The sequence below is a fragment of the Gracilinanus agilis genome, chromosome 6 (assembly GCF_016433145.1).
Source record: "Gracilinanus agilis isolate LMUSP501 chromosome 6, AgileGrace, whole genome shotgun sequence".
Taxonomy (NCBI): domain Eukaryota; kingdom Metazoa; phylum Chordata; class Mammalia; order Didelphimorphia; family Didelphidae; genus Gracilinanus; species Gracilinanus agilis.
The window spans coordinates 8,335,516-8,346,985 of NC_058135.1; the positions used below are offsets into that span (position 1 = coordinate 8,335,516).

Below are 11,470 nucleotides of genomic sequence, written 5' to 3' on the forward strand. Positions count from 1 at the left end.
ATTCAAGTGGTACATGCTGCCTCCCATTTCTCCAATAGCAGTGATGGTGAACCTTTTAGAGACTGTGTGCTGTGCCCTGCCCCCCAGACTGAATGCCACATGTGGGAGGGAGAAAGCGCTCCTATCTGGCTGCTGGGTGGAGGGGTGGGTAAAGTGAGGAATGTCCTCAGCCAGTGTAGAGAGGGGAAGGGGAGTGGTCCCGGCTCTCTGCTCCCCTCCAGCTCTGCTACCTGTGAGGGCAGGGATATGAAAAAAGGGATTCAGATCCACCCCCTCTGGCCCCTTGTCACAAGGAGTTTAGATACTCTGGCATTAAGGTAATCTAAGAGTGCTACATGTTGATAATTTTATAAAGAGTTCACAGTACATTATGTTAGTATTTCATGATAGATTCATATTAATAAATTGTAAGGTCAGATCAGATTTGAACTCTAGGCTTCTGACAAAAAGGATTTGTGAACTGGACCATAGTCTCCTAATGGTGTTCTTTCAAAAATATTAATTTTTTAGAAAAGGAGAAGGAGTCTTTAAATCAGACAACATTTCTACCATATCCATCCTAAAGGATGTACTTTCTAAAGAAGCCACAAAAAGGAAAATTAATCTCAACATAGCCTACGGTAAAAATAAAAATCCAGCTTAAAAAATTGTATAATACTACATTAGTCCAGTCACCCTATCAATTGGCATCTATATCTCCTCTTTCTTAGAGATCAGTGAAGTGTCTGTGAATCACACATTAAAGCTGATTCACCCTAAACTGGAATACCAGCTCCTGTTGGCCAAGAAAGTGCAGTTAATCGATGCTTTAAAGGTAAGCTCCGTTTTCAGATGAATTTAATCCTATAAGCTACATTTCTCACTTTGCCTAAAGAATTAAATTGTCCTTTTTTTTTTTTTCATTTGGGACATTTTACCAAAGAATGAAAAATTATGTTGTACTGTAGCCATGGGGCCACCAGCTCATTTCTGGAATAATAAAGAAAAGATTAAAACCTGGGCTTATTATTTTCTTAGCAGACCCAAAGAAACCCATTTATTAGTCTTAGAAATGGTTTACTGGGCCAATTTTGTTATGCCAAATTGTGACCATGCTATACATCTGGAACTGAATCATGGGCCAGAGAGGAATGTGGCACAGTGAATAGCAAGCTGGCCTTAGAACCAGGAAAGCCTGGGTTCAAATCCTGCCCTCAGCACTTGAGCCATATTGGTTGTGAGACCCTGACCTGCCCTCAGAGAAGGGATTCCCTTTTCCAGTGACATCCAAAGTCTAGCCTCTGCCCTGATCCTTCTCTAGTTAGAACAAACAATTCTGTGTGTCTTCAAGAGTTCTGGAGGCCCTGGCCTAAGTGAAAAGTCAGCCAGCCCAAATGATCTTGTCTTCTCTGCCCTTTGAAGCCTAGGCAGCAAGAGATGGGAGCAGAGAATGAGTGACTTGATTCCAGACCTGCAGCACTTCTGAGTGGATACTGCCATATCTTTGGGCCTTGGTTTCCTTATCTCTGAAATGAAGAGATTGAACTCAATGATTTTGGAGGTCCCATTCAGCTCTGATAATCAATGATGCTGTGACACTGTGGCCTTCTCTAATTTAAGGGATGGAAAGTGGGAGCCAGGAAGAAAGCAAGAAATATGGTTGGGCTCGGGTCAGAGGAGAAGGATGCTGGGAGAGGAAGGAGAGCTTGCCATTTGGTAAGGTTTTGTAAAGTGATGGCCATCCATAGTAATTGTTTTGTAGACCATGGGCAAGTTCTTGGAGTACACTGGCCAAAAGGATAGAAAAATTTGCCGTTTTATGATCTGAAATAGCTTTTCCCATGCTCATTGGTCTACTGCTGTTGTTGACAGACAGAGGACTTTATGAGAGGGACACATGGGGACACAAAGAGGCCCCCTCTTGGATTTGCAGACTAACAGGTGACTTTGTTTTATCCCAATAAGGAACTGCAGGTGCATGAGGGAAATACTGACTTTTTGATACCAGAATATCGCTGCATTCTCGAAGAGGCTGACCGCCTGCAGGAGGAGTACAAGAAACAGCCTGCACACCTGGAAAGGCTCTATGGTCAGTTTGTGCCACCTTTGTCTGATACTCAAACACATTCACTGTCCAAGAGGAAGCTAGGCTTGATGGGGAAAGTTGGCCCTCAGGATGAGGAAATCAAATCTGTGACTTCCTAACTTCCTAAGATGCCCTAGGAGAGAGACAGAGACAGAGAGAGGGAGAGAGAGACAGACAGACAGAGAGAAAGAGTAAGTGTAGATGGTCTGTTCTATAAATGCAGCCATGAAGGAAAAACTACCAGATCAAATCTGACTGGAAACCAGGGCATGTTTACAGATGTTTAATTTGGTCGAAGTCAGGAGCTATCTACACTGTGGCAAAATAGTCAATTGGTTGTTTTTTTTTAAGTCAACCATTTAACTGCTTGTCCTGGGCCTTGATTAAAGTAGTTATAATGGTGAATTTTACCCTGAAACTTTGATACCCTAGAAGAGTGGGCTCCTCTGTATTGGGGAGGACTGTCCATCCCTAGTTCTGATACCCACCTCCTTCCAAAGGCCCGATGCACATTGAGCCAAGGGGGCTGGGGGTGGTGAGTCATAGCATGGCACGGGCTGAGGGATGAGGTGAATGGGGATAGAGGCTGCCATAGCTATCAGAGGCCCAGGGGCACATGGGGCCTCCGAGCAGCTGCTGGGAGCACCCAGGCTGAGGGGCAGGCTAGGCACAGCTGGTAGCAGCTACCACGCGCCGGGCACTGGGCAGACCAAGATAGAAGTAGAGTAGGCCTCAGTCTCCACAACTTCGTGTTCTACCTAGGGAGACAGTGTGGCCAGATAAATGCAGGTGCTAAATGGATGGAAGGGTACCTGCAGCTGGCAGATGATAAAAGGGCTTGAGCTGAAGGAAATCTGGGCCGTCTGTGAGGCCAGGGCGAGGAGGCTGAGGTGGCCGGCAGCTAGCATGGCATATGAGCAAAAGTGTGTAGAGTCATTGCCAGCCCCTTACTTATCAGATTAATGGCTTTTCCTCAATCTTCACTTGCTGGGCAGCCACCCTTTTCTCCTCGATGCTCTCTTCTCCTTCTGCCTGTCTCTTCCCAAGTCATCGACACTAACCGTGGGTGCCCCACAGCCCTGTCCTGGGCCCTTTCTTCTCCCTCCACCATTTCACTTGGGGATCTCGCTGGCTCCCATGGATTCAGTTCCTATTTCTAGCCTGATGATTCTCAGATCAGTTTATCCAGCTTCAAACTCATTGCTCATCTCCATGCTCTCACCCCCAGACTGTCTTGTACTTGATGTCCAGTAGACCTCTTAAACTACACAATGCCCGAAACTGAACCGCAGACTCCCTTCTTCCCATCGTGCCCACCTCTTTCTTCTCTTCTTTTTGAGGGTTCCCCTATCCTTCCCGCCATCCAGGCTTACCACCTCACTGTCTTCCTTAGTTCCTCATTCCCATGGTCCTATGTCCAATCCATTGGCCAATGTGTGTCAGCTTGACCTTTGCAACTTACCTCCCTTATGCCCTCTTCTCTCTTCTGACACTACTGGCCCCCATCCCCACCCTGGTGCTGGCCCTCATCACTCCACTTTGGACTGTTGCAATCACCTGCCACAAGCCTTTCCTCTATTCGCCTACCAGATCCAACCATGGCACTGCCCCTTCTTGGTAAATTCCAGCAGCCTCTCTATCACCTCCACAATCAAAATAAAATGTTTGGAGATCACTGTCCTGGAAATTGGGGGGTTTAGGCTTTTATTTTTAAGAACAGTGACCCTTGTGCAATGTGAATGATGAAATCACATGTCTGAACAAAAGAAGAGTGACCCCCCCCCCCCCCAATGGCCCCTCTGAGTGCTTCTCTGTGTTAAAAGGAGAGCATGGGACGGCTCTAACAACGAATCGCCAAATGTGTCAGCCTGAGCTGTGAAAGCTAATGGCTGAAGATGGACATTTCTCTTTCAGGCATGATCACAGACCTCTTCATCGACAAGTTCAAGTTTAAAGGCACCAACGTGAAGACCAAAGTGCCTCTTCTGCTGGAGATTCTGGACAGTTATGACCAAAATGCCCTCATCACTTTCTTTGATGCCGCTTAAAACATACAGTGTAGGTCGAGCAACCAAATAGCTGTAGATAGGAAAGGATGTTTTCAAATATATCACAGATTAGATTTTGACCATTTTTACCTGGTTCTGACTCTATCTCAAATCGTTTGGATGCTGTCCTGATATTTTTCAAGAAATTGTATTTTTGGTTAGATGGTTCTTTAAAAAAAAAAAAAAGATTATCTTTTTGTTTTCAGCCTAAAAGAAAAACTGATTTTACGAGTTGTACTGATGACTTATTGGCATCAATTTTCTTCCTCCCACACTGATATTTGGAAAGGCAGGAGAATTGGTTTGCTTTAAAAACACACTTTCACACATAGTCCCATTTGAACCATCCAGTACAATGGGGACTTATCATTCTCACTTTACAGCTAGCCACAGAATCATACATGCAAGTAGAACTGGAAAGGGCCTTTGGCTCCTGGACTGCAGCTGAGGCCTTGAGAGGTTGCCACTATTTGTCCCAGATCACATCCCTTAGAATGCATCTGAATGGGACGGGACCCTGCTTTTCTGACTCCTGATCTCAGTGGTTCTCCTTCTCTACCAGGCTGGCCATGCTGTCCTTGTGTGGGATAATGCACTGTTGTTTTAGTAATGGGGCTGGTTCTAGGAAATAAAGCCAGTGGGGTCTTGTGATGACTCACGTGGAGGAACGAAGATAAATGAACCAGGATTGGTGTTCCCAGCCGGAAGCCAAATCCTAACTATTTGTTGCTGCTGGGTGGGGGTGTGGCAATCTCGGCCTGTTATTTGGTGTCAGTGATCATTCTCGACCATTTTAGAGCCTTGGAGGAAAGGAGTCATTTGTGAAAGGGCACAAACAGCCTGGGATCAAATTCTCCTTTTCAGTGAGCATCATTGTATTTAAGTTCACAAGAAATCAATAAAAATGGGTCTGGTTAAGTGAATGGTTGTGTGATGGCTTGTTTTCAGGAATGGAGCCCTTAGGGGAGGATCTGCTCTCTGTCCTCAGCCTAGGGGCAGCTCCTGACCACCCACGGTGACCAGCCAGGCCTTGGGGATGGATACCTGTTCCCCGAGGGTAGATAATTAGCAATTGGGGGCGCTTCCCCGGCTGGATGGTCAAGAGTGTAAGCTGCCATTTGGGATTCTCTTTCTCTTTCCTGGAGCTCTCTGGGGGACCCCCCTCCTCTGCTCTGTATGTTTCGTCTTCTCCGGGTTTTGGGGTGCGCCTACCCGCCCCTCCTCTCCTCGGGCAGTTTCTTTTTCAGGATCTGGCTCTCCCCCCTGGTCTGACTCGGCTCCCCAGATCTCTGGGCCCTCCGGCTTCACCAGGAGGACGCGCTTACGCATCCGGCTAAGTCTAGCTACTCAGCCTCTCCAAAAGGATGGCTCCGGATGCCCGGCTAGCTGCCCCTGGGGCATCTCCCCCGGTGGGTCTACAGAAAGAGCTCCCAAGTCTGTTTCAGCCTTCCCCTCCCCCAACAAAGCCCTAGGCCCAGTCCAGTGGCTGGTCAGTGGGTGGTCTTCCAACCCCGGTGCATGCCGGCCGCCCACCCCACAGGGGCCCGAGGGCAGGCCTGGGGCGTCCTTTGTTGGGTAGGGGCTGCGGGTACACACGTGGAAGGGCTGGGGTACCCCGGCCTCACTGGGACGCCCACCCTGCCCCAGACCCTCCCCGAGGGGCGTGGCCTCCTCTTCCTTCCGAAGCCGCCCCGCCCCGCGTGTCGTGTCCCGGGCCCGCGTGCGCCGCGCGGTGACGTGCCGACGCCTGCGGCTTCCATTGGCCCATTTCAATAGTCGCGGGACACTTGAACTGCGGCGAGGAGATCCCGGGGCCGCGGCCTCGGAGCGGCGGGAGCGGCCGGTGTGCCTGCTTTCCTGCCTGCCTGCCTGCCTGCCTCCCTCCCTCCTTGCGCTAGTGTGTGTGTGTGAGTGCGAGTGCGCGGTCCCTGCCCGTCTCGGCCCAGCCCAGCCTGGCCCGGCTTGGCCCTGGCTGGGGCGCGCGGCGGAGTGAAGCGGGGCGCAGGGCGGAGAGCGGCGGAGAGAGGCCAGGCGCACAGCCAAGCTCCGGCAGGCTGGCCCCGCGCCATGCTGGGGCACCCGGCGGCCGGCGCGGCGGGGCCGCAGCCGCAGCCGCCCAGGCTGGCCCGGAGTGCCAGCCCCGATGAGAACCAGGAGAACATCCAGCCTGACAAGCGCGGCGGCGGCGCCGAGCCCGCCCGGACGCGCACTGTGCTGGGCGTGCTGCGGGCCAACGTGCGCCCTCCGGTCCCGGGCCCGGCTCCTGGCCTCGGCCCCGCCGCGGGCCTGGCGCCGCACAAGTCCAAGAATCGGCGGGTGAGTGAGAGGCGGGCCCCGCGCCCTGGAGCAGGCGAGAATGCCCCAATGCCCGGCGTTCCACTGCGGGCCGCGCGGTCGGGCCACCGCCGCTGCTGCCCAGCTGGCTCCCCGGGGTTCTGTCTGGAGGGAGGTGGGGACGGGGGTCGGGGCCCACCCCGCCCCGGGGCCGGCGGGAGCTCCCGCCGGTCCACCCGTTTGAGCGGGATCGGACTGCTGCCTGCGCGCGTGGCCCCTCCCTCCTGGGCTGACAACCTTTGAAAGGGCTCCCCTTCCCCCTCCCTTCTCCAGGAAGTGCCAGCTGTCAGCCGGCCGGGCCCACCGCGAGGCTGGGGGCCCCAGGCTCCCCCAGGGATACAAAAGGAGGCTCGGGACTACCCCTGCCCGTTCCTGGGCTAGCCTTGGGAAAGAGCCAGGACAGACAATGCCCTGGTGCCCCCCGCCCGCCATCCTTGGGTGTGGGCTCCCGTCCTCTCCGGAGCCAGGGACCACCCTAATCCGGGGCTTCCCTCTGTACTGATGATGGAGGCCGGAGACTTAGCCAAGGTCCTGGCCCTTTGGAGGCCCCTGCCCCGGCCAGAAGTCATAGCCTCGCTTCTTTTTTGCAGGTTGCCGCTCCTCTCCGAGATGTGCCCGTCAATGATGACCAGGGCATCGTCCCACCCTGGAACGCCCCCAGCAAGCAGCCTGCCTTCACCATTCACGTGGATGAACCAGAAGGGGAGAATGAGAAGAAACCTGCCGTCCCCAAGAAGGGGGAGGCTGAGGATATGCTGGGTTTCAATTCAGCCGTTTCACTGCCAGAGAGGAAGCCTTTGGTGCCCCTCGATTACCCAATGGATGGTAGTTTTGGTAAGCCGACTGCTGGGGGGGGGTATGGCATGATCCCCCAGGAGTCTTTGGGGCCTTGAATGGAGAGTCTCGTCTAGCTTTTTGGAAATAGCTCTTCCCCCAGGGACGGCAGAAAGGAAACTTTTATTTGTCCATTTAGTCTTACATTCTGGAAGAAAGCAAATTGATGAGCATTTTACAAAGCTGGTCCGCTCTCCCGTAGAGCTAGGCAGGGATGGCAGGATAAGGCGGAATTCTCTGGCTCAGGCATCTTTGGCACTGGAGAGTAGTGACAGAGTCCTAGCCAGACCGCCCGGCGCGACTCTGCGTCCTGATCTGGGGGGTCAGCGCCCGCCTGGGAACAGCCCCGCTCTCGTCCCTTCTCTGTCAGCTCCCCAAGTTCAGTGTGTTTGTGGAGGCGATTCTTCTTCCGGTGCTGGGAGCCAGGGAGGCCCTCGCTAGCTTATTTGGGACTCTGGAGGCAACAGTATCCAGAGGCGTCACTGACGATTCCTTGGGGGGGAGCTCCTTGCTCCAGGGGCATCTGCGGGGCTTCCTCCGGCTTTGTGGGCCAAGTTTCTGTCGCAGCAGAACCTCAGCCGGATCCCGAGGCCTCTCTCGCAGGCCGGCCGGCCCCATACCCCGCACGGTGGGCTCCCGAAGGAGGCTGGAGCGGGCTGCAGAGAGCCGCAGAGGGCGGGCGCTCAGGTGGTAACTGTGCCTCCAACAGTTGCCAGCGCTACAAACGCTGGCTTTGTGGGCTCGGTTCCCATGTGCGGAGCTCTGCGGGAGAGCTCAGGCCCCTCGTCTGGCTCCCCTGGGCGGTATCGCCCGTACAGGCAGCTGGGGAGCTGCCTCAGACCCCCGCAGGCCCCCTCCCTCTCCCTGGAGCCTGACCCGGCCCTCCTGGCTCCTTCTCAGAGTCCCCCCTCACGATGGACATGTCCGTGGTGCTGGAAGCCGAGGAGAAGCCGCCCAACGTCCACGAAGTCCCCGACTACCACGAGGACATCTACCTGTACCTCCGGGAGATGGAGGTAAAGGGGAGTCGGTGCTCGCGCTGGGGACGCCGGGCGGGCGGGCGGCCCGGGCCCACCTGGAGCCTCGCCTTCCCTCCGCAGGTCAAGTGCAAGCCCAAGGCGGGCTACATGAAGAAGCAGCCGGACATCACCAACAGCATGAGGGCCATCCTGGTGGACTGGCTGGTGGAGGTGGGGGAGGAGTACAAGCTCCAGAACGAGACGCTGCACCTGGCCGTCAACTACATCGACAGGTTCCTGTCCGCCATGTCGGTGCTGCGGGGGAAGCTGCAGCTGGTGGGCACGGCCGCCATGCTCCTGGCCTCGTAAGTCAGCGGGGACGGGCCTTCCCCCTGTGGCTTCCTCCCGCCCCTCGCCTCACCCCGGTGCCCGCTCTGGGTGCCTCGATCGTGCCAGTTGGCGGGAGGCCTGGCCGCCTAGGTGCCGCCCCGTTCGGTCCCCCGTGGCCCAGGGCCGACCTCCTGTTCCACATGAAGGGTGGGGGCCTACCCCAAGGCACCGCAGAGCCTCCCGCTGCGTGGGGCCGTGGAGACATGGCCTGAGCGTCGGAGCCCAACTCCGGCCGGCGTGTAGGGCCATCCGTGCGGCCGCCACTCAGAGCAGGAGGCCGGGGTGGGGGTGGGGAGCGGCTGGGGGGAGAGTCAGTCCCCAGAGAGTGGACGAGAGTGGGCAGATGGGAGAGGCGCCGAGCTGAAAGCGGGCTCTGCCTCTGGGCTGTGGCGGTGCGTGCGCCCGGGGTCCCGGGATCTCCCATTCAGTCTGGGGTAGGCTCAGGAAGCCCCGGAGCCCCCAGCCTGGAGTCCGGCCTCAGACCCTTCCCTGCTGCACCACTTGACCGCCGCTGCGTAGCCCTCATGGCTCTTGTGCCGGGGTGGGGGCCTAGAGCTAACGAGGGTGCGAAGGTTAAAAAAGGCCCTCCTTAGTGCTCGCTTTCACCGCAGAAAGTTTGAAGAAATCTACCCCCCGGAGGTGGCCGAGTTTGTGTACATCACGGACGACACGTACAACAAAAAGCAGGTCCTGAGAATGGAGCACCTGGTGCTCAAAGTGCTGGCCTTCGACCTCGCCGCCCCCACCATCAACCAGTTCCTCACACAGTACTTCCTCCATCAGCAGCAGGCCAACTCCAAGGTGGAGAGCCTGGCCATGGTAGGTGGTGACCTCGCGGGGCCTCGCTCTCTTTCTGAGGGCCCCTTTTGGGGTCCTGAACCCCTTCTCACAGTGGGGGAGGGGGGAAAGTTTGGTTTGGTTTTAGACCCACAAGTAAATATCAGTTCTAAGCTAGAAGAGCTGCAGGGACTCTGCAATGGGGGTAAAGTGACTTGCCCAGGGTCACATAGCCAGGAAGTATTTAAGGCCACATTTGAACCCAGGACCTCTCCTGACTGGCCCTCTGTCCACTGGAATACCTCACTGCCCCTAGAATGTTTTGAATGCATAACATACTACCCAGGAAACCTGTTAGGGTGAAATCCAGTTATTGGAGGCAGCCAGGCTGGGTGACCCTGGGCAAGTCACTTAACCCCCATCATTGCCTAGCCCTTAAGGCTCTTCTGCCTTGGATTCAGTACGTACTGTATTGATTTGAAGACCTAAATTCACCTATGGAAACATTAAGCAGGTTTCTGGACTGTCAAGGGCCCGGTCTCGTCTTTTCCAGCCCAATCTCGAATGTGTCTCACCTCCAAAAAGAAAAGGCCGCAGGCGGTCACTGGCTCCCTCCCCCTGCAGGGTGGAACGTCCTGAGGAGAAAGGAAGTTCTGTCATTGCTAAACATGAGCGTTTCCTTTCCAGTTTCTGGGAGAGTTAAGTTTAATCGACGCCGACCCGTACCTGAAATATCTGCCCTCCGTGACGGCAGGAGCCGCCTTCCACATAGCACTGTACACCATCACTGGGAAGAGCTGGGTAGGTAGTGCGGCCTCACACTGTCCATGGCTTCGGCCGTCTAGCTCTGGTTCTGAGGAGGAGGGCGCCGGCGGCAGGTGGCCCCCTGTGCCGCAGTGTGTAGCACAAGCCCAGAGAGGCGCACTCCTCCTCACCTCCTCACCACTCAGCCGCAGTGAGCCCCGGGGCAGAGGAAGCGTGCCAACCACGCCTGCTTGCTTTTGGGCTCCAGCCTTTGTGGACCTACGGAGAGGATTCTGCAAGGGGAAACGGTGCGGGGATGGGGCTCGGTGCCATTTGGGGAGGAGCAACGAGGCGGCTCCTGCTCAGGCCAGCGTCCGGGTCCCCAACTCTGCGGGCCCTGCCACAGTCCGGCCTCACGCGTGTACTCTCGTTCCTCTCCTGTAGCCCGAGTCGTTAATCCAGAAAACAGGCTACACCTTGGAAACCTTGAAGCCGTGTCTCATGGACCTGCACCAGACCTACCTCAGAGCGCCACATCACTTGCAGCAGTCTATACGGGAAAAATACAAGACGGCCAAGTAAGAAGGGGTTGGGGGAGCAGAAACCCTTCCCCACACCCTGAGCCAGCCTCCCGCTGGCCGAGTGTCCTCGTGATTAGAAACCAGGCGCTTGAGGTCACGGGGAGACAGATGGGCAGATGTTTGTGGGGGCCCAGGGACAGGGAGAGCAGGCTAGGGCCACGTCCCAGAACTTAGCTGCCGAGGAGGAAGGGGAGCTCCCTGGTCACACCGGCCAGCTCCGTTTTACCGAAGGTCAGGAACAGGGAGGCGGCTGGGAGGGCAGGGCCCCAGCGGCCCGCTTCTGCCTTGGACAGGCGGCCTGCTCAGGGTCCCTGTGGCGTTCTCTCCTTCGCAGGTACCACGGTGTATCCCTCATTAACCCTCCAGAGACACTCAACTTATAGTGGCTGAGAGACTCCGCCGCTGCTCCGGCAGAAGCCGCGCTGTACAGTTTTTATCGTGCCTGGGCCTGGGTTTCTTCGCCAAGAATCACTTCACAAAGCATGAGTTGTGGCCAGTTTCAGATGATGACGTCCTTCTTGATTTTTATGATTTTAAATATAAACCATTTGTACGTGCAACTGCCCTGCCTAGTTAGCTGCAGACATAAGTGGTTTTGTCTATGCATAGTGAGTATTAACCAAGCCCATTCCTTAGGATTAAGAATTAATTTGGTGAACTGGATGGTCCCTCTCCATCTAAGAGCTCACCGCCAGGAGCCTTTGGACATGAACGGTGTGGTACGAGAGAGCCCAGCAG

The 11,470-nt window shown here is 55.3% G+C and overlaps 2 protein-coding genes across 2 annotated transcripts in view; both read left to right on the top strand.

Annotated features, from left to right (window-relative positions):
* BBS7 (Bardet-Biedl syndrome 7) overlaps positions 1–5,036 on the top strand; it is a 60,715-nt gene extending 55,679 nt beyond the window's left edge. Inside the window, exons 16-19 of the mRNA XM_044680324.1 lie at positions 511–620; positions 711–814; positions 1,945–2,068; positions 3,980–5,036. Coding sequence (XP_044536259.1) covers positions 511–620; positions 711–814; positions 1,945–2,068; positions 3,980–4,113 — 472 coding nt within the window. The 3' untranslated portion in view covers positions 4,114–5,036. The remainder of the gene's footprint in view (positions 1–510; positions 621–710; positions 815–1,944; positions 2,069–3,979) is intronic.
* Positions 5,037–6,180: 1,144 nt separating this feature from the next.
* Positions 6,181–11,154, top strand: CCNA2 (cyclin A2). The gene is made up of 8 exons (XM_044681001.1): positions 6,181–6,429; positions 7,038–7,281; positions 8,182–8,297; positions 8,382–8,605; positions 9,242–9,449; positions 10,095–10,208; positions 10,596–10,729; positions 11,067–11,154. Exons 1-8 carry the CDS (start codon positions 6,181–6,183, stop codon positions 11,113–11,115), a joined length of 1,338 nt encoding a protein of 445 aa, XP_044536936.1. The 3' UTR covers positions 11,116–11,154.
* Positions 11,155–11,470: the final 316 nt, after the last annotated feature.